This window comes from Hyperolius riggenbachi, chromosome 12, assembly GCF_040937935.1.
Source record: "Hyperolius riggenbachi isolate aHypRig1 chromosome 12, aHypRig1.pri, whole genome shotgun sequence".
In the NCBI taxonomy this organism is placed as follows: Eukaryota; Metazoa; Chordata; class Amphibia; order Anura; family Hyperoliidae; genus Hyperolius; species Hyperolius riggenbachi.
In genome coordinates, this window is record NC_090657.1 from 21,202,277 (window position 1) to 21,225,511 (window position 23,235).

The 23,235-nt window shown below is 46.8% G+C and overlaps 1 protein-coding gene across 2 annotated transcripts in view; it reads right to left on the reverse strand.

Moving 5' to 3' along the window:
- Positions 1 to 23,235, reverse strand: part of STRADA (STE20 related adaptor alpha) — a 64,023-nt gene that overhangs the window by 5,510 nt on the left and 35,278 nt on the right. For both annotated transcript variants that reach the window (XM_068262852.1, XM_068262853.1), the window contains 7 exons: positions 19,688 to 19,809; positions 19,502 to 19,610; positions 18,605 to 18,728; positions 14,471 to 14,642; positions 6,218 to 6,322; positions 4,521 to 4,753; positions 1,326 to 1,368 (listed from right to left, as the gene is read on the reverse strand). In XM_068262852.1, coding sequence (XP_068118953.1) covers positions 1,326 to 1,368; positions 4,521 to 4,753; positions 6,218 to 6,322; positions 14,471 to 14,642; positions 18,605 to 18,728; positions 19,502 to 19,610; positions 19,688 to 19,809 — 908 coding nt within the window. The remainder of the gene's footprint in view (positions 1 to 1,325; positions 1,369 to 4,520; positions 4,754 to 6,217; positions 6,323 to 14,470; positions 14,643 to 18,604; positions 18,729 to 19,501; positions 19,611 to 19,687; positions 19,810 to 23,235) is intronic.

The following is a 23,235-nucleotide window of genomic DNA, read 5'->3' on the forward strand; positions in this document are numbered from 1 at the left end:
GGTATCCTTAAAGAGAATCTGTAACATCAAAAATTCCCCTAGGGGGTTCACACCTCAGGAGGGGGAAGTCTCAGGGTCCCAATGAGGCTTTCTACGCTGTCCTCCGTCCCTCGGAGGTCTCGCTGCAGCCTTCCGTACAGCGGCGATGTAAATATTTACCTTCCCGGCTCCTGCGCAGGCGCTGTGGCGGCTCTCGGCTCTGAAATAGGAGGAAATACCCGATCGCCGTCGGCTGCGCAGTAGAGTGGACCCGACTGAGATCGGGTATTTCCATCTACTTCGGAGCCGAAAGCCGCCACAGCGCCCCCGCTGGAGCCTGGAAAGGTAAATATAGAACTGGCTGTCGGGTCTGTTGGGCGGCTGTTCGGGGGGCTGCAGCGAGACCCCCCAAGGGACAGAGGACGGCGTGGGAAACCTCATTAGGACCCTGAGGCTTCCCCCAACCGAGGTGAGTACCCCCCAGGGGAACTTTTTGAGTTTACAGTGTCTCTTTAAATAGTACAGCAGCTCCTCTCTGCCCTGGTCCTTTTAGGTTTGAGGTTTCTTCATCAATCGATTCAGGTATTCCTTTAAAAAAATTCCATTGTGTAAGCCACAGTATCTGATCTGACCAATCTCTACTGAGCATCTGTTAAGGCAGCCATACATCTAGCGATGATGGGCAGACTCAACCAAGAGACAAATCTCTCTCTAATCGGATCTGATGAGAGATCTGTCTGTTGCCCATACAACGCAGGCTGATTCCAGATCAATTTCATGCTGCAGTCAATCTGGAATAGACCTTGTGACGACTCAATGCTATCCACCTAATGTGCAATGTATCCCCCGTTCTTGGCCGCTGCTTTGTCCTCCGCTGCATCCGGGCTGAGTCCTTCATCCATACACGCGTCCCACATGGTTGCTGAGTAACGCGTTAGCGTTACTTGGCAACCACGTGTATGAATGAAGTACCCAGGCCGGAGGTAGCGGAGGAAAAGCAGCACCAAGGCCTGGTAATGTACAGTGCACTGGGTGGCCGGAGTGTTCCATTGCACATTGGCAGGGGACAACGTCGGGGGTTTTGTCAACGTTCGTTGCTCGTCCCAATATTGTACGTCTTACCGCCGCGCACCAGGTCGAGCAACTGGGTCCTACTACTCTCAGCATGCCCAACCGGTTAATGCGACCAATTACGGCCCCAAATTGGTCGCATTGGCGATCGGACATGCACTTGGCAGCACCGATTTTCATCTGATTCCAATTATAATAGAATCGGATGGTCGATCGGCCGCCAAGTTGCCTGATCTATGGCCACCTTTATAGAGCCAACAAGGGGTGAGCATTACCTGTTTGAAGAAGGAATGATTTAGCAAAGTACCAGCACTGGGCCTGTAAAACACAGAAGATTCATGAATTAGGATGCAGTAAATGGTTCAAAATTGCATCAATATTTTTTGATGTCTTTATCACCATTTGCACACATACACCAATTAGTTACAACATTAACACCACTGACAGGTGACATGAATAGCATGGATTATCTCATTACAATGATATGTGTCAATAGGAAGGATAAATTAAGTAGCAAGTGCTCGAGCATGTTAATACATGTTAATACAGGTTTCATGCTCTTATAATATCTCGTCTGGACTATTGTAACATCCTCTCTCCCCTGCTTTTCACGATTTACATGCTACCGTTGGGAAAACTAATCCAAAAACATGGCCTGACATACCACTGCTATGCAGACGACACCCAACTATATCTTTCCTTCAAGCCTGGTGTGACAGACCCAACTCCAACTATAAACGCCTGCTTACGTGAACTACAGCAATGGATGAATGACAACTGGCTGAAACTAAATGCAGACAAAACTGAAGTCCTTCTGATTGGAGGGCAGAGCATGATAACAAAGCAACTGAACTTGCAGTCTTCACCACTGGGAATAGGAGGCACGGATCTACGCAGCTCTGATCATGTGCGTAGCCTGGGAGTTATAATTGATGGGGATTTAAACTTCAGAACTCAAATCTCTGCTGTGGTGAAATCATCCTATTTTCACCTGAAGAACATTGCAAAAATCAAGCACCTCATACCCCCAGAAGATCTGCCAACCTTAGTCCACGCCTTCATCACATCCCAACTGGACTACTGCAATGCTCTCTACACTGGCCTTCCAAAAAAGGCCTTGTACCGCCTACAGCTGATACAGAATACTGCTGCCAGACTGCTAACCAACCAACCCCGTCACTGCCACATAACGCCAGTCCTGCATTCCCTTCACTGGCTACCTATAGAATGGAGGGTCCTATTCAAGATCGGCCTACTGACATTTAAATCCCTGAATAATCTAGGCCCTGGATACATGAAAGATATGTTACAGCTGCGTAGCAATCCCCGCATTCTCAGATCCACAGGTTCTAATAATCTAGTCATACCCAGAGTCCACTTAGAAACTTTTGGTCCCAGAGCCTTCTGTCATGCTGCCCCTACGTTTTGGAACTCTTTACCTCAACAGATCAGGACAGCCCCATCCCTGGACGTGTTTAAATCCAGACTGAAAACCCACCTGTTCAGTCTGGCATTTGCAGAAATGTAACTTTTGTTGTGTGAATACTTCATCCTACTAATTACTGAATCTGAGAGAGCCTAAGCGCTTTGAGTCCTATGGGAGAAAAGCGCTATAGAAATGTTATTGTATTGTATTGTATTGTATACTACTTTGTGGACTGCCAACTAACAGACTGGCCCCACTCCAGTGGGTACTGAACTCAGCTGCTTGTCTCGTTCATCTTTCTTCTGGATCTTCCTCTGCTGACCCTCTCTGTCAAGCTCTTCACTGGCTGCCAATTAACCAGAGGATCCAGTTTAAACTCCTAACCCTAACCTACAAAGCTCTCCACAATCTCTCCCCCCTGTACATCTCCTCACTAATTTCCAGATACAAACCCAATCACAATCTCAGATCATCACATGAGCTTCTGTTGTCCTCCTCTAGAATTACCTTCTCACATTCACGTTTGCAAGATTTTGCACGCGCTTCACCCCTCATCTGGAATGCCCTCCCACAACACATCCGTCACTCGCCAACCTTTGTTACCTTTAAACGGTCACTGAAAACTCACTTGTTCTGTCAAGCATATGCGCTAACTTAGGTCACTTCCCCTTTGTCCTAGGACCAAATTGCACTCCTACTAGATATCCACACTGCCTCTTGGCAAGTGGAGGCTAGTTTATCAAGCTTGAGCCTACAGCTTGTGTAGCACAAATTGCTGAAAAATGTAATGCAAACAGTACAACTCACCTTGCCCTATATGAGGCTGTGCAGAGCAGTCAGGTACTCATGCTGATCCCAGTCCCATAAATGAGCATCAGAACTGGACCATGATCCCCAGAGCTCAGACCAATAAACCATCTGTGGGATGTATGACTTGAAGGACCTGCTGCTACTGAACATGATGCCACATACCACTTGTCACTAACTTGTCACTTCAGTTTGGAGCGGGGCCAATTAATTTTAGCAGGAAGTGCATCGGATCCAATCCAGAGCTGCATACAATTTGCAATAAATTTGTTTGCAAGACAAAAGACTAGCATTTTACTGCCACCTTCCAAAGTCTTGTGGTGTCCATGCCTCAGTTGGTCAGGGTTGTTTTAGGAAGCACGAGGGGGATCTACACAAGGTTAACGGGTAGTTTTAATGTTGTGGCTGATCATTATATATAATCCTCCAATAACCTGCGCCTGACCGCCCCGTGCATCTCCCACTCCCATGCGAGACTGCTGGACTTCTCAAGAGCTGCCCCCACTCTATGGAACTCCCACTATCCATCAGGCTTGCCCCATCCTTCAACACCTTCAAACAAGCCCTCAAAATGCACCTCCCAAGCATCAATGCCCTAGTGGTGATCGTACAGAGTAGCTATGAGTACATAGCTACTCAAAATCAAAATCAGATCAGGCTGCCCCAAGTTGAAAAAGGAAGCATGGGAGTGACGTGAAACATGATGTGGGACGTGAATGGAGTGCATCGCCCGAGGTGGACACACTGTGTACGTTAACACCCCCCCCCCAATCTAACTTGATCATGCATTCCTTCATCCGGTACCCTCTTGCGGACCGTCTTGGACTGGAACTATGTGGACACTAATGCCCAATCTACACGATACGATCCTATTTACGATCCGATTAAATCCGACATGTCCGATCAGGATTCGATTCAATTCGATTTGCCATGGCAAAACAATGGCAAATCGAATTGAATCGAATCCCGATCGGACATGTTGGATTGAATCGGATCGTAAATAGAATGGTAATCGAATCGCACAAAGAATAGTATCGTGTAGATGGGGCTTAAGACTTAAATGCTTTGCTGTGTGATCTCGTACCTTGTCTGTCTCCCTAGTTATCTATTGTTCAGCTCTACAGAATATATTGGCGCTTTATAACTACAGTAAATGGGTTCCTACAAAGAAGAAAAAAACTAAACACAAAACTGGCTTTCCTGGAGCTGTTCAGAGTATAATGGGTCTGTTGCTCACCGGAGGTCCGGGTTCCTCTGCAGACACTGCTCCACCAAGTTGTGAAAGTGAGGCGAGAAGGAGCGGTTGTAAGGGTGCATGCTGGCTTCCCCATTAGATGGGCGACAGGAAGTCCCTTCCCCTATGCCAGAATCTGCCCCAGAACGAGAGGTCTTCATGGTGAGCTCAGAGGCGGGGATGGTTGCTGTGTCCAGCAGGCAGGGCACTGTACCATTCAGCTTCTCCAGGAGCATCTAGTGGGTTCACGCAGACAGTTAGGGAGCAGAATAGTTAACACCTTTACAATCATTTCAACATGCAGGTGTTGGGTTGTGGTAGGGTATATTTTCCTACGCACAAACACAAATCATCTGACTCGCTCCCAGACACCACCAGGCATTCAGCATTCCGGCATATAGCAGCAGAACAGGCTGATGGACACTGCATACAGCGTTTCTCACAATCACTATAAGTGGTCCAAAGGGATGAACGAGTCCTCTTACTAAAGTAATCTATGCCAAACATTATTTTGCCCCATTAGAACAGAAGGCATTTCCAAGTATTCAGCTTGAGGTGAACAGGAAAGATATCCCATGATGCATCACTGCTCAATACACAAATCATTACATCGTGTTCCTGAAAGCCAGACACATATCCAGTGTGTGCCTACATGATGTATTCATTTCACAGACCCATACTTATCCATAATGCATAAAGCCATTTCAGAGATTTTCTCCTCATCAGTGCAAAGCATGGATTAATGTGAATCTATGAGGTGGGACTTGGTCAGCTGAGATATTTAGCCATGTACGCATGTGGCTGCGCCAACTGAAGACCGCGGTCTCCCCTTTTTGTGTGACTACCCCCTGGAATGTGTCACCAGCATTAAATATCCTGGCATTTATGTCTCCCCAGATATTAGTAAGTATGAAGAACAAATGATTACTCCAGTTATTAGGTTTAGAGAGAGCTCCAGAGCTTGGTCTAAGTTATCCCTCTTAGTGGTGGCCCGAGTTAATTTGGTCAAGATGATCCTCATGCCTCAGCTACTGCACATTTTACACAGCTTCCCTATTAAGCTATATCTCTGAGCACCATTTTAAGGGAAACTATTTGAAACAAAAAGTTACCTCGTATTAAATTGGAGGCCCTTCAAAAACCCAAAGACCAAGCAGGTGTAGCTGCACTGCATCCTTGGTGTTACGTCATAGCTGCACAGGCTTAGCACTGTGTGTGTTCTCTCCACTCACGCCATCTACTGATACTCCTCATATGTGCTCCTCCTTCCCGCACATAATGCATCGCTAGCCTTCAGGCTACTGACACATCTGTACAGCCTCCACCCCACAGGGTTGCCCGAGCAATCGAGTCCCATCCAATGCCAGAAGACAGTCCTCAAATATGTGAACGAGGCTTTAATGCGTACCCATACGGCCATGATGGGAGATCTTTCTTGCTCATACAAAGCTGTATAACTGCAAGAAGGTAAAATTGATATTTTGCAATGTAAGTGGATCTGGTTGAGCAATGGCTGTAGAGCCACCAACTGGCAGGGGACCTCATTGCACAGCCAAAAGTGTAAAGTAGTCCAAAGTCTCTGAAATAAAAATTCCTGCTAACGCACACACCAAAGGTCTGTACAGAGCACCTCCTGGAGTTTCTGAGCCTTGTTGCCTATACAGTAACATGAAAGTGATTGGTTCCCAACGTTCCCGTACCTGTGTGGCTGGCATGTCTTTGAATGGCACATGGCCATTAGCAAGTTCACAAGCTGTAATCCCCACACTGTAGATGTCAGATTTGGCATCATATCCTTGTAAGTTCTATAAAATAAAATAAAAAATTAAGCACGGATATTAAAAATCTGAACTAGTAAAGATTAAAGGAATACTGTAGGGGGGTTGGCGGGATAGGAGTTGAACTTACCCAGGGCTTCTAATGGTCCCCCGCAGACATCCGGTGCCCACGCAGCTGCTCACTGATGCTCCGGCACCGCCTCCGGTTCACTTCTGAAATTTCAGACTTTAACCACTTGCCGACCGCCCACAGCCCATGGGCGGCGGCAAAGTGGACGCCTAAAGGACCGCAATACGCCTTCAGGCGGCGCGTCCTTTAGGCATGCCGGGGGAGCGATCGCGTCATTGATGACGCGCGCTTCCCCCGGCAACTGGCTCCGCCCACCCGCCGTAACATCCCGCCGGCCATACGGAAGCGCCGGCGGGATGTTAACCCCGCGATCGCCGCTACAAAGTGTATAATACACTTTGTAATGTATACAAAGTGTATTATACAGGCTGCCTCCTGCCCTGGTGATCCCAGTGTCCGAGGGACCACCAGGGCAGGCTGCAGCCACCCTAGTCTGCACCCAAACACACTGATCTGCCCCCCCCCCCGCCCACTGATCGCCCACAGCACCCCTCAGACCCCCCCCTGCCCACCCCCCAGACCCCTGTTTGCACCCAATCACCCCCCTAATAACCCATCAATCACTCCCTGTCACTATCTGTCAACGCTATTTTTTTTTTATCCCCCCCCTGCCCCCTGCCCCCTCCTGATCACCCCCCCACCCCTCAGATTCTCCCCAGACCCCCCCCAGACCCCCCCCCCCCTGTGTACTGTATGCATCTATCTTCCCTGATAACCTGTCAATCACCCGTCAATCACCCATCAATCACCCATCAATCACCCCCTGTCACTGCCACCCAACAATCAGCCCCTAACCTGCCCCTTGCGGGCAATCTGATCACCCACCCACACCAATAGATCGCCCGCAGATCCGACATCAGATCACCTCCCAAATCCATTGTTTACATCTATTCTCTCCTCTAAACACCCACTAATTACCCATCAATCACCCCCTATCACCACCTGTCACTTTTACCTATCAGATCAGACCCTAATCTGCCCCTTGCGGGCACCCAATCACCTGCCAACACGCTCAGATTGCCCTCTGACCCCCCCTTATCAATTCGCCAGTGCATTAATTACATCTGTTCTTCCCTGTAATAACCCACTGATCACCTGTCAATCACCTGCCAATCACCTATCACCCATCAATCACCCCCTGTCACCCCCTGTCACTGCCACCCATCAATCAGCCCCTAACCTGCCCCTTGCGGGCAATCTGATCACTCACCCACACCATTAGATCGCCCGCAAACCCGCCGTCAGATTACCTCCCAAATGTATTGTTTACATCTGTTATCTTCTCTAAACACCCACTAATTACCCATCAATCACCCCCTATCACCACCTGTCACTGTTACCTATCAGATCAGACCCTAAGCTGCCCCTTGCGGGCACCCAATCACCCGCCCACACGCCAAGATTGCCCTCAGACCCCCACCCCCTTATCAATTCACCAGTGCATTAATTACATCTGTCCTTCCCTGTAATAACCCACTGATCACCTGTCAATCACCTGCCAATCACCTATCACCCATCAATCACCCCCTGTCACTGCCACCCAACAATCAGCCCCTAACCCGCCCTTGCGGGCAAACTGATCACCCACCCACACCAATAGATCGCCCGCAGATCCGACATCAGATCACCACCCAAGCGCAGTGTTTCCATCTATTCTCTCCTCTAAACACCCACTAATTACCCATCAATCACCCCCTATCACCACCTGTCACTGTTACCCATCAGATCAGACCCTAATCTGCCCCTTGCGGGCACCCAATCACCCGCCTACACGCTCAGATTGCCCTCAGACCCCCCCTTATCAATTCGCCAGGGCATTATTTACATCTGTCCTTCCCTGTAATAACCCACTGATCACCTGTCAATCACCTATCAATCACCCATCAATCACCCCCTGTCACTGCCACCCATCAATCACCCGCTGTCACTGCCACCCATCAATCAGCCCCTAACCTGCCCCTTGCGGGCAATCTGATCACCCACCCACACCAATAGATCGCCCGCAGATCCGACGTCCGATCACCTCCCAAGTGCAGTGTTCACATCTGTTCTCTACCCTAAACACCCACTAATTACCCATCAATCACCCCCTGTCACTGCTACCTATCAGATTAGACCCCTATCTGCCCCTAGGGCACTCAATCACCCGCCCACACCCTCAGAATGCCCTCAGACCCCAGCCCTGATCACCTCGCCAGTGCATTGCTTGCATCTATTCCCCCCTCTAATCACACCTTGAGACACCCATCAATCACCTCCTGTCACCCCCTAGCACACCTACCCAACAGATCAGGCCCTAATTTGCCCCGTGTGGGCTCCTGATCACTCGGCCAAACCCTCAGATCCCCCTCAGACCCCCTTCCGATCACCTCCCCAGTGCATTGATTGCATCTATTTTCCCCTCTAACCACCCCCTGAGACACCCATCAATCACCTCCTGTCACCCCCCTAGCACTCCTATCCATCAGATCAGGCCCAATACAACCTGTCATCTAAAAGGCCACCCTGCTTATGACCGGTTCCACAAAATTCGCCCCCTCATAGACCACCTGTCATCAAAATTTGCAGATGCTTATACCCCTGAACAGTCATTTTGAGACATTTGGTTTCCAGACTACTCACGGTTTTGGGCCCGTAAAATGCCAGGGCGGTATAGGAACCCCACAAGTGACCCCATTTTAGAAAAAAAGACACCCCAAGGTATTCTGTTAGGTGTATGACGAGTTCATAGAAGATTTTATTTTTTGTCAAAAGTTAGCGGAAATTGATTTTTATTGGGTTTTTTTCACAAAGTGTCATTTTTCACTAACTTGTGACAAAAAATAAAATCTTCTATGAACTCGCCATACACCTAACGGAATACCTTGGGGTGTCTTCTTTCTAAAATGGGGTCACTTGTGGGGTTCCTATACTGCCCTGGCATTTTAGGGGCCCTAAACCGCGAGGAGTAGTCTAGAAAACAAATGCCTCAAAATGACCCGTGAATAGGACGTTGGGCCCCTTAGCGCACCTAGGCTGCAAAAAAGTGTCACACATGTGGTACCGCCGTACTCAGGAAAAGTAGTATAATGTGTTTTGGGGTGTATTTTTACACATACCCATGCTGGGTGGGAGAAATTTCTATGTAAATGGTCAATTGTGTGTAAAACAAATCAAACAATTGTCATTTACAGAGATATTTCTCCCACTTAGCATGGGTATGTGTAAAAATACACCCCAAAACACATTATACTACTTCTCCTGAGTACGGCGGTACCACATGTGTGGCACTTTTTTACACCCTAAGTACGCTAAGGGGCCCAAAGTCCAATGAGTACCTTTAGGATTTCACAGGTCATTTTGCGACATTTGGTTTCAAGACTACTCCTCACGGTTTAGGGCCCCTAAAATGCCAGGGCAGTATAGTAACCCCACAAATGACCCCATTCTAGAAAGAAGACACCCAAAGGTATTCCGTTAGGAGTATGGTGAGTTCATAGAAGATTTTATTTTTTGTCAAAAGTTAGCGGAAAATTGATTTTTATTGTTTTTTTCACAAAGTGTCATTTTCCACTAACTTTTGACAAAAAATAAAATCTTCTATGAACTCACCATACTCCTAACGGAATACCTTGGGGTGTCTTCTTTCTAAAATGGGGTCATTTGTGGGGTTCCTATACTGCCCTGGCATTTTAGGGGCCCTAAACCGTGAGGAGTAGTCTGGAAATCAAATTCCGCAAAATGACTTGTGAAATCCTAAAGGTACTCATTGGACTTTGGGCCCTTTAGCGCAGTTAGGGTGCAAAAAAGTGCCACACATGTGGTATCGCCGTACTCGGGAGAAGTAGAACAATGTGTTTTGGGGTGTATTTTTACACATACCCATGCTGGGTGGGAGAAATAACTCTGTAAATGGACAATTGTGTGTAAAAAAAATGAAAAAATTGTCATTTACAGAGATATTTCTCCCACCCAGCATGGGTATGTGTAAAAATACACCCCAAAACACATTCTACTACTTCTCTTGAGTACGGCAATACCACATGTGTGGCACTTTTTTGCAGCCTAACTGCGCTAAGGGGCCCAAAGTCCAATGAGCACCTTTAGGCTTTACAGGGGTGCTTACAAATTAGCACCCCCCAAAATGCGAGGACAGTAAACACACCCCACAAATGACCCCATTTTGGAAAGTAGACACTTCAAGGTATTCAGAGAGGGGCATGGTGAGTCCGTGGCAGATTTCATTTTTTTTTGTCGCAAGTTAGAAGAAATGGATTCTTTTTTTTTTCTTTTTTTTTGTCACAAAGTGTCATTTTCCGCTTGCTTGTGACAAAAAATAATATCTTCTATGAACTCACTATGCCTCTCAGTGAATACTTTGGGATGTCTTCTTTCCAAAATGGGGTCATTTGGGGGGTATTTATACTATCCTGGAATTCTAGCCCCTCATGAAACATGACAGGGGGTCAGAAAAGTCATAGATGCTTGAAAATGGCAAAATTCACTTTTTGCACCATAGTTTGTAAACGCTATAACTTTTACCCAAACCAATAAATATACACTGAATGGTTTTTTTTAATCAAAAACATGTTTGTCCACATTTTTCGCGCTGCATGTATACAGAAATTTTACTTTATTTGAAAATTGTCAGCACAGAAAGTTAAAAAAATCATTTTTTTGCCAAAATTCATGTCTTTTTTGATGAATATAATAAAAAGTAAAAATCGCAGGAGCAATCAAATAGCACCAAAAGAAAGCTTTATTAGTGACAAGAAAAGGAGCCAAAATTCATTTAGGTGGTAGGTTGTATGAGCGAGCAATAAACCGTGAAAGCTGCAGTGGTCTGAATGGAAAAAAAGTGGCCGGTCCTTAAGGGGTAGAAAGACTGTGGTCCTCAAGTGGTTAAAGTCTGATTACTACTGCACCTGCGTTGCCTTGTCCTCGCTCCCGCTGACGTCACCAGGAGCGTACTGCGCAGGCCCAGTATGGTCAGAGCCTGCACAGTACGCTCCTGGTGACAACAGCGGGAGCAAGGACACGGTCTGAAATTCCAGAAGTGAGCCAGAGGCGGGGCCGGAGCATTGGGGAGTGGCTAGGCGGGCACAGGATGTCTGCGGGGGACTTACTGGGGTAAGTTCAACTCATTGTCCCCCGACTTCCCTACAGTGTTCCTTTAAGTTAATGTAATAAAAAAAACAATAGAAGCATATTAAAGCAGTAGCTTCACCTTGTTCTTGCCCTTTCACTGCTGAATGTAACAGCCTGTTCTGTAGCGATGGCCTTGTGCCTGGAGACAGAACAATTTGGTGTTACAAGCCTTTCTTTATAGTGAGTATGCTAGGTCTAATGACCTCACTTCTATGGTGTTATAAGCCTACTCTGGTAGTGACACCATGGTCTATGGTGCTCCCACTACTCTATGGTGTTATATGCCTACTCTATAGTGACACCATTATTTATTGTGACCCCACTACTCTATGGTGTTTTATGCCTACTCTATAGTGACACCATTATTTATTGTGACCCCACTACTCTATGGTGGTATAAGCCTACTCTATATTGTCTCTGGTGACCCCACTATTCTATGGTGTTATAAGCCTACTCTATATTGTCTCTGGTGACCCCACTATTCTATGGTGTTATAAGCCTACTCTATATTGTCTCTGGTGACCCCACTATTCTATGGTGTTATAAGCCTACTCTATATTGTCTCTGGTGACCCCACTATTCTATGGTGTTATAAGCCTACTCTATATTGTCTCTGGTGACCCCACTATTCTATGGTGGTACAAGCCTACTCTCTAGTGACATCATTGTCTCTGGTGACCACCCTACTCTATGGTGTTATAAGCCTACTCTATATTGTCTCTGGTGACCCCACTATTCTATGGTGGTACAAGCCTACTCTATAGTGACACTATTGTCTCTGGTGACCCCACTACTCTATGGTGGTAGAAGCCTACTCTCTAGTGACACCATTGTCTCTCCTGAGCACCCTACTCTATGGTGTTATAAGCCTACTCTATATTGTCTCTGGTGACCCCACTACTCTATGGTGCTACAAGCCTACTCTATAGTGACACCATTGTCTCTGGTGACCCCACTACTCTATGGTGGTACAAGCCTACTCTCTAGTGACACCATTGTCTCTCCTGAACACCCTACTCTATGGTGTTATAAGCCTACTCTATATTGTCTCTGGTGACCCCACTACTCTATGGTGCTACAAGCCTACTCTATAGTGACACCATTGTCTCTGCTGAGCACCCTACTCTATGGTGTTATAAGCCTACTCTATATTGTCTCTGGTGACCCCACTATTCTATGGTGGTACAAGCCTACTCTATAGTGACACCATTGTCTCTGGTGACCCCACTACTCTATGGTGGTACAAGCCTACTCTCTAGTGACACCATTGTCTCTGCTGAGCACCCTACTCTATGGTGTTATAAGCCTACTCTATATTGTCTCTGGTGACCCCACTATTCTATGGTGGTACAAGCCTACTCTCTAGTGACACCATTGTCTCTGCTGAGCACCCTACTCTATGGTGTTATAAGCCTACTCTATATTGTCTCTGGTGACCCCACTATTCTATGGTGGTACAAGCCTCCTCTCTAGTGACACCATTGTCTCTGGTGACCCCACTGTTCTGTAGTGGCCGCATTGTACCTGGTGCCCCCCACTACTCTATAGTGTCTTAAACCTGTTTTACAATATTCACTTATAAAGGATTCACTCAGTGATTGTCCCTTGTAAAATCTTTCCTCTCCCCAATTTACATTCTGAAATGTATCACAGGTGGCAACATCTTTGAGGGAGAGACTGCTTGCTTGACAGTTGGAAACAGCCATTATTTCCCACAATGCAATGAGGTTCACAGTGAGGAAATTGTGAGGGCCATGAAAGTGACATCACACGGTGGGAGGGGTGTCATCACAATATCAGCCATAGAAACTTCCCTGATGATCTATCTATTCGAGAAAAGGTAAAGATTTCACGAGGAAAAGGGCGCATCACCTACTGATTGTAAAAGGATATCCTGGATCAAAGTTCCTCTTTAAAGGACAACTGAAGCAAGAGGGATATGGAGGCTGCCATATTTATTTCCTTCAAGCAATGCCAGTTGCCTGGCTATCCTACTGATCCTCTGCCTCTAATACTTTTTGTCCTAGACCCTGAACAAGCATGCGACAGATCAGGTGTTTCTGACATCATTGTCAGATCTGACAACGTTAGCTGTATGCAGAGAAGGAGAAAAAAAGACAATCGAGAGCCCCCAATCGTGTATTATTGATGGATAAATGGAAAAATAATAATAATATATGCGATTATACTCACAAGTCTGGGTTGCCGGCCTCGGGCAACCACTCTCAATGCGTATGGGGAAATTAGACCTGTCCCCACTCAGGCTAAAAGAGTTGCTCTCCGTAGAAGAAAAAAGGGTATACACCCATCCACCAGGTGGATCACAACGTATGAAGAAGATACAGAGGCGCCAACAGAATAAAATAATGATACCAATTAGAACCAATTAAAATGTGGGTGGCGAGGGTGGACTCGTCTCCCCCACAGAAAACACAACCGCTGTGTATAATGCAATAAATTTAATCAAATTTAGTAAGTACTCCAAAGACAACTGCAACGCGTTTCGCGGGTCTCAAGCCTGCTTCCTCAGGCAAAAATGCAACAGGAGTAGCTGGAACATAAACATAAAAATTGCGTACATGCTGTATGCTTGATCCTGGTGTTATTCAGACACTACTGCAGCCAAATAGATCAGCAGGCCTGCCAGGCAACTGGTATTGTTTAAAAAGGAAATAAATATGGAAGCCTCCTTATACTTATCACTTCAGCTGTCCTTTAAAGAAAACTGAGAGGAATATGGAAACTTCCATTCCCAACTCCCTTATTTGCCTGACTGCTGTATAGCTCTTCTGTGATATTTTCTGAATCTCTGACCCCAAATAAAAATACATGTGCAGAAGGTCTGCTTCACACTGAGTCCTTGCTGCTGCTCCGCCCCTGAGAGGTGCCTGGCTTTGTGTACTGCAGAGTCCTCTCACCTGCTGTAACAGCTCTGGACTCAGCCAGGGGAGGACCTGGGAACTATGTTTGGGGAAGTCATGAACCACTTTGACCCGCTGCCCATGGTTTATCATGCTAAGAATACTGCGCAGACCGGACAGGTAGACTTTCCCGTCCACAGAGATGAGGATGTGGCTGGCCTTCACACTCCTGCAGAGAGAATAAACAATGACAATCAGCTGGTACAATCACAATTGCGTAAACACAGTTTGGATTGCACTGCAAAGATGCTCCTTCATTGTAGTGCATGGATGTATGTAGAGAATTTCTGGTCTGTGTAGTCTGGGTCTTTGTCATGCAGGGTAGAGAGGTGTAGTCTGGGGTTTCTGTCATACAGGGTGGAGAGGTGTAACCTGGGGTCTCTTTCATACAGGGTAGAGAGCTGTAATCTGGGGTCTCTGTCATACAGGGTAGAAAAGTGTAGTCTGGAGTGTCTTGTCATACAGGATGGAGAGGTATAGTTTGGGGTCTCTGTCATACAGGGTAGAGAGGTGTAATCTGGGGTCTCTGTCATACAGGGTAGAGAGGTGTAGTCTGGGGTCTCTGTCATACAGGGTAGAGAGGTGTAATCTGGGGTCTCTGTCATACAGGGTAGAGAGGTGTAGTCTGGGGTGTCTGTCATACAGGGTAGAGAGGTGTAATCTGGGGTCTCTGTCATACAGGGTAGAGAGGTGTAATCTGGGGTCTCTGTCATACAGGGTAGAGAGGTGTAATCTGGGGTCTCTGCCATACAGGGTAGAGAGGTGTAATCTGGGGTCTCTGTCATACAGGGTAGAGAGGTGTAACCTGGGGTCTCTGTCATACAGGGTAGAGAGGTGTAACCTGGGGTCTCTGTCATACAGGGTAGAGAGGTGTAATCTGGGGTCTCTGTCATACAGGGTAGAGAGGTGTAATCTGGGGTCTCTGTCATACAGGGTAGAGAGGTGTAATCTGGGGTCTCTTTCATACAGGGTAGAGAGCTGTAATCTGGGGTCTCTGTCATACAGGGTAGAAAAGTGTAGTCTGGAGTGTCTTGTCATACAGGATGGAGAGGTATAGTTTGGGGTCTCTGTCATACAGGGTAGAGAGGTGTAGTCTGGGGTCTCTGTCATACAGGGTAGAGAGGTGTAGTCTGGGGTCTCTGTCATACAGGGTAGAGAGGTGTAATCTGGGGTCTCTGTCATACAGGGTAGAGAGGTGTAACCTGGGGTCTCTGTCATACAGGGTAGAGAGGTGTAACCTGGGGTCTCTGTCATACAGGGTAGAGAGGTGTAATCTGGGGTCTCTGTCATACAGGGTAGAGAGGTGTAATCTGCGGTCTCTGTCATACAGGGTAGAGAGGTGTAATCTGGGGTCTCTGTCATACAGGGTAGAGAGGTGTAATCTGGGGTCTCTGTCATACAGGGTAGAGAGGTGTAATCTGGGGTCTCTGTCATACAGGGTAGAGAGGTGTAACCTGGGGTCTCTGTCATACAGGGTAGAGAGGTGTAACCTGGGGTCTCTGTCATACAGGGTAGAGAGGTGTAATCTGGGGTCTCTGTCATACAGGGTAGAGAGGTGTAATCTGGGGTCTCTGTCATACAGGGTAGAGAGGTGTAATCTGGGGTCTCTGTCATACAGGGTAGAGAGGTGTAATCTGGGGTGTCTTGTAATAAAGGGTAGGGAGGTGTAGACTGGGGTGTCTTGTCATACAGGGTAGAGAGGTGTAATCTGGGGTCTCTGTCATACAGGGTAGAGAGGTGTAATCTGGGGTCTCTGTCATACAGGGTAGAGAGGTGTAATCTGGGGTCTCTGTCATACAGGGTAGAGAGGTGTAACCTGGGGTCTCTGTCATACAGGGTAGAGAGGTGTAACCTGGGGTCTCTGTCATACAGGGTAGAGAGGTGTAACCTGGGGTCTCTGTCATACAGGGTAGAGAGGTGTAATCTGGGATCTCTGTCATACAGGGTAGAGAGGTGTAATCTGGGGTGTCTTGTCATACAGGGTAGAGAGGTGTAGTCTGGGGTGTCTTGTCATACAGGGTAGAGAGGTGTAATCTAAGGTGTCTTGTCATACAGGGTCGAGAGGTGTAGTCTGGGGTGTCTTGTTATACAGGGTAGAGAGGTGTAACCTGGGGTCTCTGTCATACAGGGTAGAGAGGTGTAGTCTGGGGTGTCTTGTCATACAGGGTAGAGAGGTGTAGTCTGGGGTGTCTTGTCATACAGGGTCGAGAGGTGTAGTCTGGGGTCTCTGTCATACAGGGTAGAAAGGTGTAGTCTAGGGTGTCTTGTCATACAGTGTAGAGGTGTAATCTGGGCCTTTGTCATGCAGGGTAGAGAGGTGGTCTCTAGTCTGTGGTCTCTTTTATGCCGAGTTAGAGGTGTAGTCTGGGTTGTCTTGTCATACAAGGAAAAAAAGAGGTGTAGTCTGGGTCTCTGTCATACAGGGTAGAGAGACGTAGTCTGGGGTGTCTTGTCATACAGGGTGGAGAGGTGTAGTCTGGAGTGTCTTGTCATACAGGGTAGAGAGGTGTAGTCTGTGGTATCTTGTCATACAGGGTAGAGGGGTGTAGTCTGGGGTGTCTTGTAATACAGGGTAGAGGTGTAATCTGGGGTGTCTGTCATACAGGGTAGAGAGGTGTAGTCTGGGGTGTCTTGTAATACAGGGTAAAGAGGTGTAGTCTGGGGTGTCTGGTAATACAGGGTAGAGAGGTGTAGTCTGGGGTGTCTTGTAATACAGGGTAGAGAGGTGTAGTCTGGGGTGTCTTGTAATACAGGGTAGAGAGGTGTAGACTGGGGTGTCTTGTCATACAGGGTAGAGAGGTGTAGTCTGGGGTGTCTTGTAATAAAGGGTAGGGAGGTGTAGACTGGGGTGTCTTGTCATACAGGGTAGAGAGGTGTAGTTTGGGGTGTCTTGTCATACAGAGTAGAGAGGTGTAGTCTGGGTTGTCTTGTCATACAAGGAAAAAAAGAGGTGTAGTCTGGGTCTCTGTCATACAGGGTAGAGAGACGTAGTCTGGGGTGTCTTGTCATACAGGGTGGAGAGGTGTAGTCTGGAGTGTCTTGTCATACAGGGTAGAGAGGTGTAGTCTGTGGTATCTTGTCATACAGGGTAGAGGGGTGTAGTCTGGGGTGTCTTGTAATACAGGGTAGAGGTGTAGTCTGGGGTCTCTGTCATACAGGGTAAAGAGGTGTAGTCTGGGGTCTCTGTCATACAGGGTAGAGGTGTAATCTGGGGTGTCTGTCATACAGGGTAAAGAGGTGTAGTCTGGGGTGTCTGGTAATACAGGGTAGAGAGGTGTAGTCTGGGGTGTCTTGTAATACAGGGTAGAGAGGTGTAGTCTGGGGTGTCTTGTAATACAGGGTAGAGAGGTGTAGTCTGGGGTGTCTTGTAATACAGGGTAAAGAGGTGTAGTCTGGGGTGTCTGGTAATACAGGGTAGAGAGGTGTAGTCTGGGGTGTCTTGTAATACAGGGTAGAGAGGTGTAGTCTGGGGTGTCTTGTAATACAGGGTAGAGAGGTGTAGACTGGGGTGTCTTGTCATACAGGGTAGAGAGGTGTAGTCTGGGGTGTCTTGTAATAAAGGGTAGGGAGGTGTAGACTGGGGTGTCTTGTCATACAGGGTAGAGAGGTGTAGTTTGGGGTGTCTTGTCATACAGAGTAGAGAGGTGTAGTCTGGGGTGTCTTGTCATACAGGGTAGAGAGGTGTAGTCTGGGGTGTCTTGTAATACAGGGTAGAGAGTATAGTGATAGCTTCTACGGAAGCCTGTGGGAGCTAAGCTTTGCACATACTTCACAAACATTCTCTAGCTAAGGCACTTATTTTGGCTATGGATAAAGTGAAATGTATTAGAAGCTCTTTGTTGCTCTTTATTTTTTTTTTCTTTTGCCTCATTTCCTGTTCTGGTGACACCCAGAGCTTGCATACTAATCCTAAGAGACACCGGAAGAGGAAGGTATGACTGTTGTAATGAAGGAAAGTTTGCTTGGGACTGTGGAATCTATGAAAAGCAGTTTTATAAAGGTTTATACTCTTTAAAAGCCAAAACAATGTAACTAAATTGATAATTAATTGATAATTAAGTTTGCAGTAGTTTCATCCACACCACAGCATATGGATGAACACATACAGCATTTTCCTCGCCCCAGTTTTACCTGTGAACATATCCCATGTGGTGGATGTAGTCCAAGGCTTTCAGTACCCCCAGCAGGATGTAGGCTATAGCCAGCTCACTCATTCCATCAGTGAAATGTGTGCAGATCAGGTCTTTGGCTGATCCTGCAAGGAGGGACAATGCAAGACTGTTAGTGTATGGGTGGATGAAGTCTATTCAATAACACTGAAGTCTCCAGATATCCATTGCGTAACAAGGGATCTATGCTGGTAACGGCTTTTCCAAGCTGCATACATTTCCACAACATTAGAATAAAAATTGCAGCTCAATGACCATCCTTATAGCAAACTCTGATATAGTAAACATTTGGGTATAATATACTAATGTCCAGGTCCCATCTAAGCCCCATTATAAGTATAGGAGAGGAAAGCCTGGTATAGTAAACGCTGATATACTGTAATAGAACTTGTTATAGTAAACCTGTTTTTTTTTTACCCCTGCAGTATTCTGTATCCAGCTGTAGTGGAAAGTAGGCAGGCGCATGCGTCATACGTCAGTATGGGCGGTGGGCGGGCTGGCAGCCACTATCTGCACACTACTCTGGGCCTGCCTAAAAGAGTAAAGGCCCGTACACACGCCGGACTGCAGGCAACGACGGGTCTGTCGTCACCTCCCGCTGGGCGGGTTTTCAGCAGACAGTCCGGCGTGTGTACAGTCTGTCGGCGGACTGATATGGCTGTTTCTGAGCGATCCGCTGGGCAGATCGCTCAGAAACAGCCGTATCAGTCTGCAGACAGACTGTACACACGCCGGACTGTCACTGGAATGCCCACCCAGTGGGAGGTGACGACGGACCTGTCGTTGCCTGCAGTCAGGCGTGTGTACGCACCTTTAGACTGCCTAAAAGAGTAAGACTTTCAGACTTTCTTTTACTCACCATAAGCCATGAACGGGGTGACCACCCAGAGCTCATTGTCTGCTATGAATGTGGCTTTGTAAGGGAGGATGTTGGGGTGGTGGAAGAGCTTAGATACATGAAGCTCCGTCTAGAGATAAAAAGATGAAATCACTAAGATGCACATAAGAAACAGACAAGCGGGAAGCACTCACAGATATTGGTTACCTGCAGGAAGGCCACCATGTCGTTGGAACAGGACTCCAAGTTGATTCTTCTAATGCAGACACACTCTCCTGATGGTTTGTACCTTGCCAAGTTGACGATCATCAGGTCCTCAAAACCTTTCCCTGAGGAAGAGATGCATCAATAGCTCACGTGAAATAACTAGCCCTAAAAAGTACAAATGCATTTGATAAACAAGACTGAACAAGAGTCGGGAATTGTTCTTTATTTCTTAATGTGAATCTATAGGACTTTTAATGTTCTTGGAACATAAACAGTAATCATAATGCATAACAAAGAACCAAAACATTCCAATGACATTTTGATACAATATCTATCAGCGCTACAAAAGCGAAAATGTAATTTAAGATTATTTACTTTACATTTTAGACTGCTGAAAGCTCTACTTTTACAGATGTGGCAATTGATTCAAAGCATAGTTACTTGCAGCCATGATAGCAGTACACTGTGTAGTGAATGGAGTTATTTTTTTGCAGAGCATGTGCAGTTCATCTACAGACACACCAAGTTACCAGGTGCTCAATCTTCTCACAAAAGCCTGGCTCTTCAACTGAACTTCAACCAATAAGCCTTAAAAGGACACCTAAACTGAGAGGTATATGGAGGCTGCCATACTTATTTCCATTCAAATAATACCATTAGCCTGGCTGTCCTGCTCATCCGCTGCAATACGTTTAGCCCCAGACCATGAACAAGCCTGCAGATCAGGTGTTTTGGCTGAAATCAACAGTCAACTGGTATTGTTTAAAAAGGAAATAAATATGGCAGCCTCCAGCTCCCTCTCAATTTAGCTGTCCTTTAACCACTTCGCGTCCCTGGGGTTTTCCCCCTTAAAAACCAGAGCAATTTTCTACATTTCACACTCCTCCCATTCATTAGCCAATAACCTTATCACAACTTATCACACAAATGATCTATACCTTGTTTTTTTGCCACCAATTAGGCTTTTTTTGGGTGGTACTTTTTGCTAAGAATTGTTTTATTTTGTATGGATTTTAAAAGGTAATAAGGGAAAAAAATGAAAAAAGTAATTTCCCAGTTTTCAGCCATAATAGTTTGAAAATAATAAGTGCTACTGTAGATTAAACCCACACATTTGCCCATTTGTCCTGGTTATTACAGTGATTAAAGTATGATCCTAGTACAATGTGTGGTGACAATATATTATTTGGAAATAAAGGTGCATTTTTCCATTTTGTGTCTTTGGGTTTTTCTTTAATTGATGGGCCACTTTTTAATCCTCCCCATCCCCAAGTTAGCCAGATGTGCTTTTTTTTATATCCCCCTCTCCCATAGTTTGCCATGTCACTCTGTACCCCTCCCCACCCCCACCCCAGAATTGCATGTTTATCCCCCTCCCACATAGTCAGCCAGATGTTTTTTTATTTTATTATCCCCTTCCCCCCATTCATAGCCAGGTGTGTGCTCCATTGTCTCCACCCCACCCCCCATTGATAGCCAACTGTGTGCCCTTTAATTAGTGTCCCCCCATGGATAGCCAGGTGTTGGCCCTTTAAATTACCTTATTACCCCCAAATGCCAGGTGTCTCCCCCCCCCCCCCCCTGCAGAGTTGGGCGCAGAGAAGCATTACCAGTAACGATCTTTACCTGACCTTGTTCCACCGACGATCGCGATCTCCTCCCTGCACTACCGCTGTCAGCCTCACTAAGCTGACCGGATCGGGTTCCGGCTTGATGACGCTATCAAGCCGGGACCCGATTCATTCAGCATAGTTAGGCTGACAGTGGGACCGCAGGGAGAGGATCGCGATAGTCGGTGGAACAAGGTCAGGTAAAGATTGTTACATTGTAATGCTCCATGCTGCCCGATCGCAGCATGGAGGGGGAGGAGGGTTATTACAGGAGATCGGGTGGAGTGAATCGGAGCTCTTGGAAGGGATGCCAGTATAGTGTAGTTAGGGGGAGGGGGGTTAATGAGCCCAGGCACATGCTAGCACGCCCGCTGTGCTCATTATATCACAGCAACTTTAATCGGCCACTTGCAACGAAGTGAATATATTGTATGCAGGATGTAAACTGTGTAAACTGATTAAAGTGGTTTGAAACTCCGACATAACATTCAACAAAAATGTGTTTTCCTACTTTTATTACTCATACAGTTATCATATTTGCTTTTGTGCATACAGTGGTTTGCAAAAGTATTCGGCCCCCTTGAAGTTTTCCACATTTTGTCACATTACTGCCACAAACATGAATCAATTTTATTGGAATTCTACGTGAAAGACCAATACAAAGTGGTGTATACGTGAGAAGTGGAACAAAAATCATACATGATTCCAAACATTTTTTTATAAATCAATAACTGCAAAGTGGGGTGTGCGTAATTATTCAGCCCCCTTTGGTCTGAGTGCAGTCAGTTGCCCATAGACATTGCCTGATAAGTGCTAATGACTAAATAGAGTGTAACCTGTGTGTAATCTAATGTCAGTACAAATACAGCTGCTCTGTGAGGGCCTCAGAGGTTGTCTAAGAGAATATTGGGAGCAACAACACCATGAAGTCCAAAGAACACACAAGACAGGTCAGGGATAAAGTTATTGAGAAATTGAAAGAAAGCTTAGGCTACAAAAAGATTTCCAAAGCCTTGAACATCCCACGGAGCACTGTTCAAGCAATCATTCAGAAATGGAAGGAGTATGGCACAACTGTAAAACTACCAAGACAAGGCCATCCACCTAAACTCACAGGCCGAACAAGGAGAGTGCTGATCAGAAATGCAGTCAAGAGGCCCATGGTGACTCTGGACGAGCTGCAGAGATCTACAGCTCAGGTGGGGGAATCTGTCCATAGGACAACTACCCTAAAAAACTGGCAGCTGTAATTGCAGCAAAAAGTGGTTCTACAAAGTATTGACTCAGGGGGCTGAATAATTACGCACACCCCACTTTGTATTATTTTTTTTTTTTTAACCACTTGAGGACCCACCCTTTACCCCCCCTTAAGGACCAACGTTATTTTTTGTGATCTGTGCTGGGTGGGCTCTGCAGCCCCCAGCACAGATCATGTTTCATGCAGAGCGATCAGATCGCCCCCCTTTTTTCCCCCCTGTGGGGATGATGTGCAGGGGGGGGGTCTGATCGCTCCGGTGGGCAGGCATGTTGCGGTGGGGGGGGGGGGGCACCTCAAAGCCCCCCTCCGTGGCGAAATTCCCCCCTCCCTCTCCTACCTGCTCATCCCCGGTGATCGGGGCTGCACAGGACGCTATCCGTCCTGTGCAGCCAGTGACAGGCTGTCCCCTGTCACATGGCGGCGATCCCCGGCCGCTGACTGGCCGGGGATCGCCGATCTGCCTTACGGCGCTGCTGCGCAGCAGCACCGTACAATGTAAACAAAGGAGACAAATGTCTCCTACGTTTACATTTAGTCTGCGAGCCGTGATCAGTGGCTCGCAGGCTATTCACGGAGACCCGCTCCGTGATCTAACAGGAAACGGCCGCTCGCACGAGCGGCCTTTCCTGAATAATTAGGTAGGCCCCTGGCGACGCACAGTTGCGTCGCTGGTCCTCCAG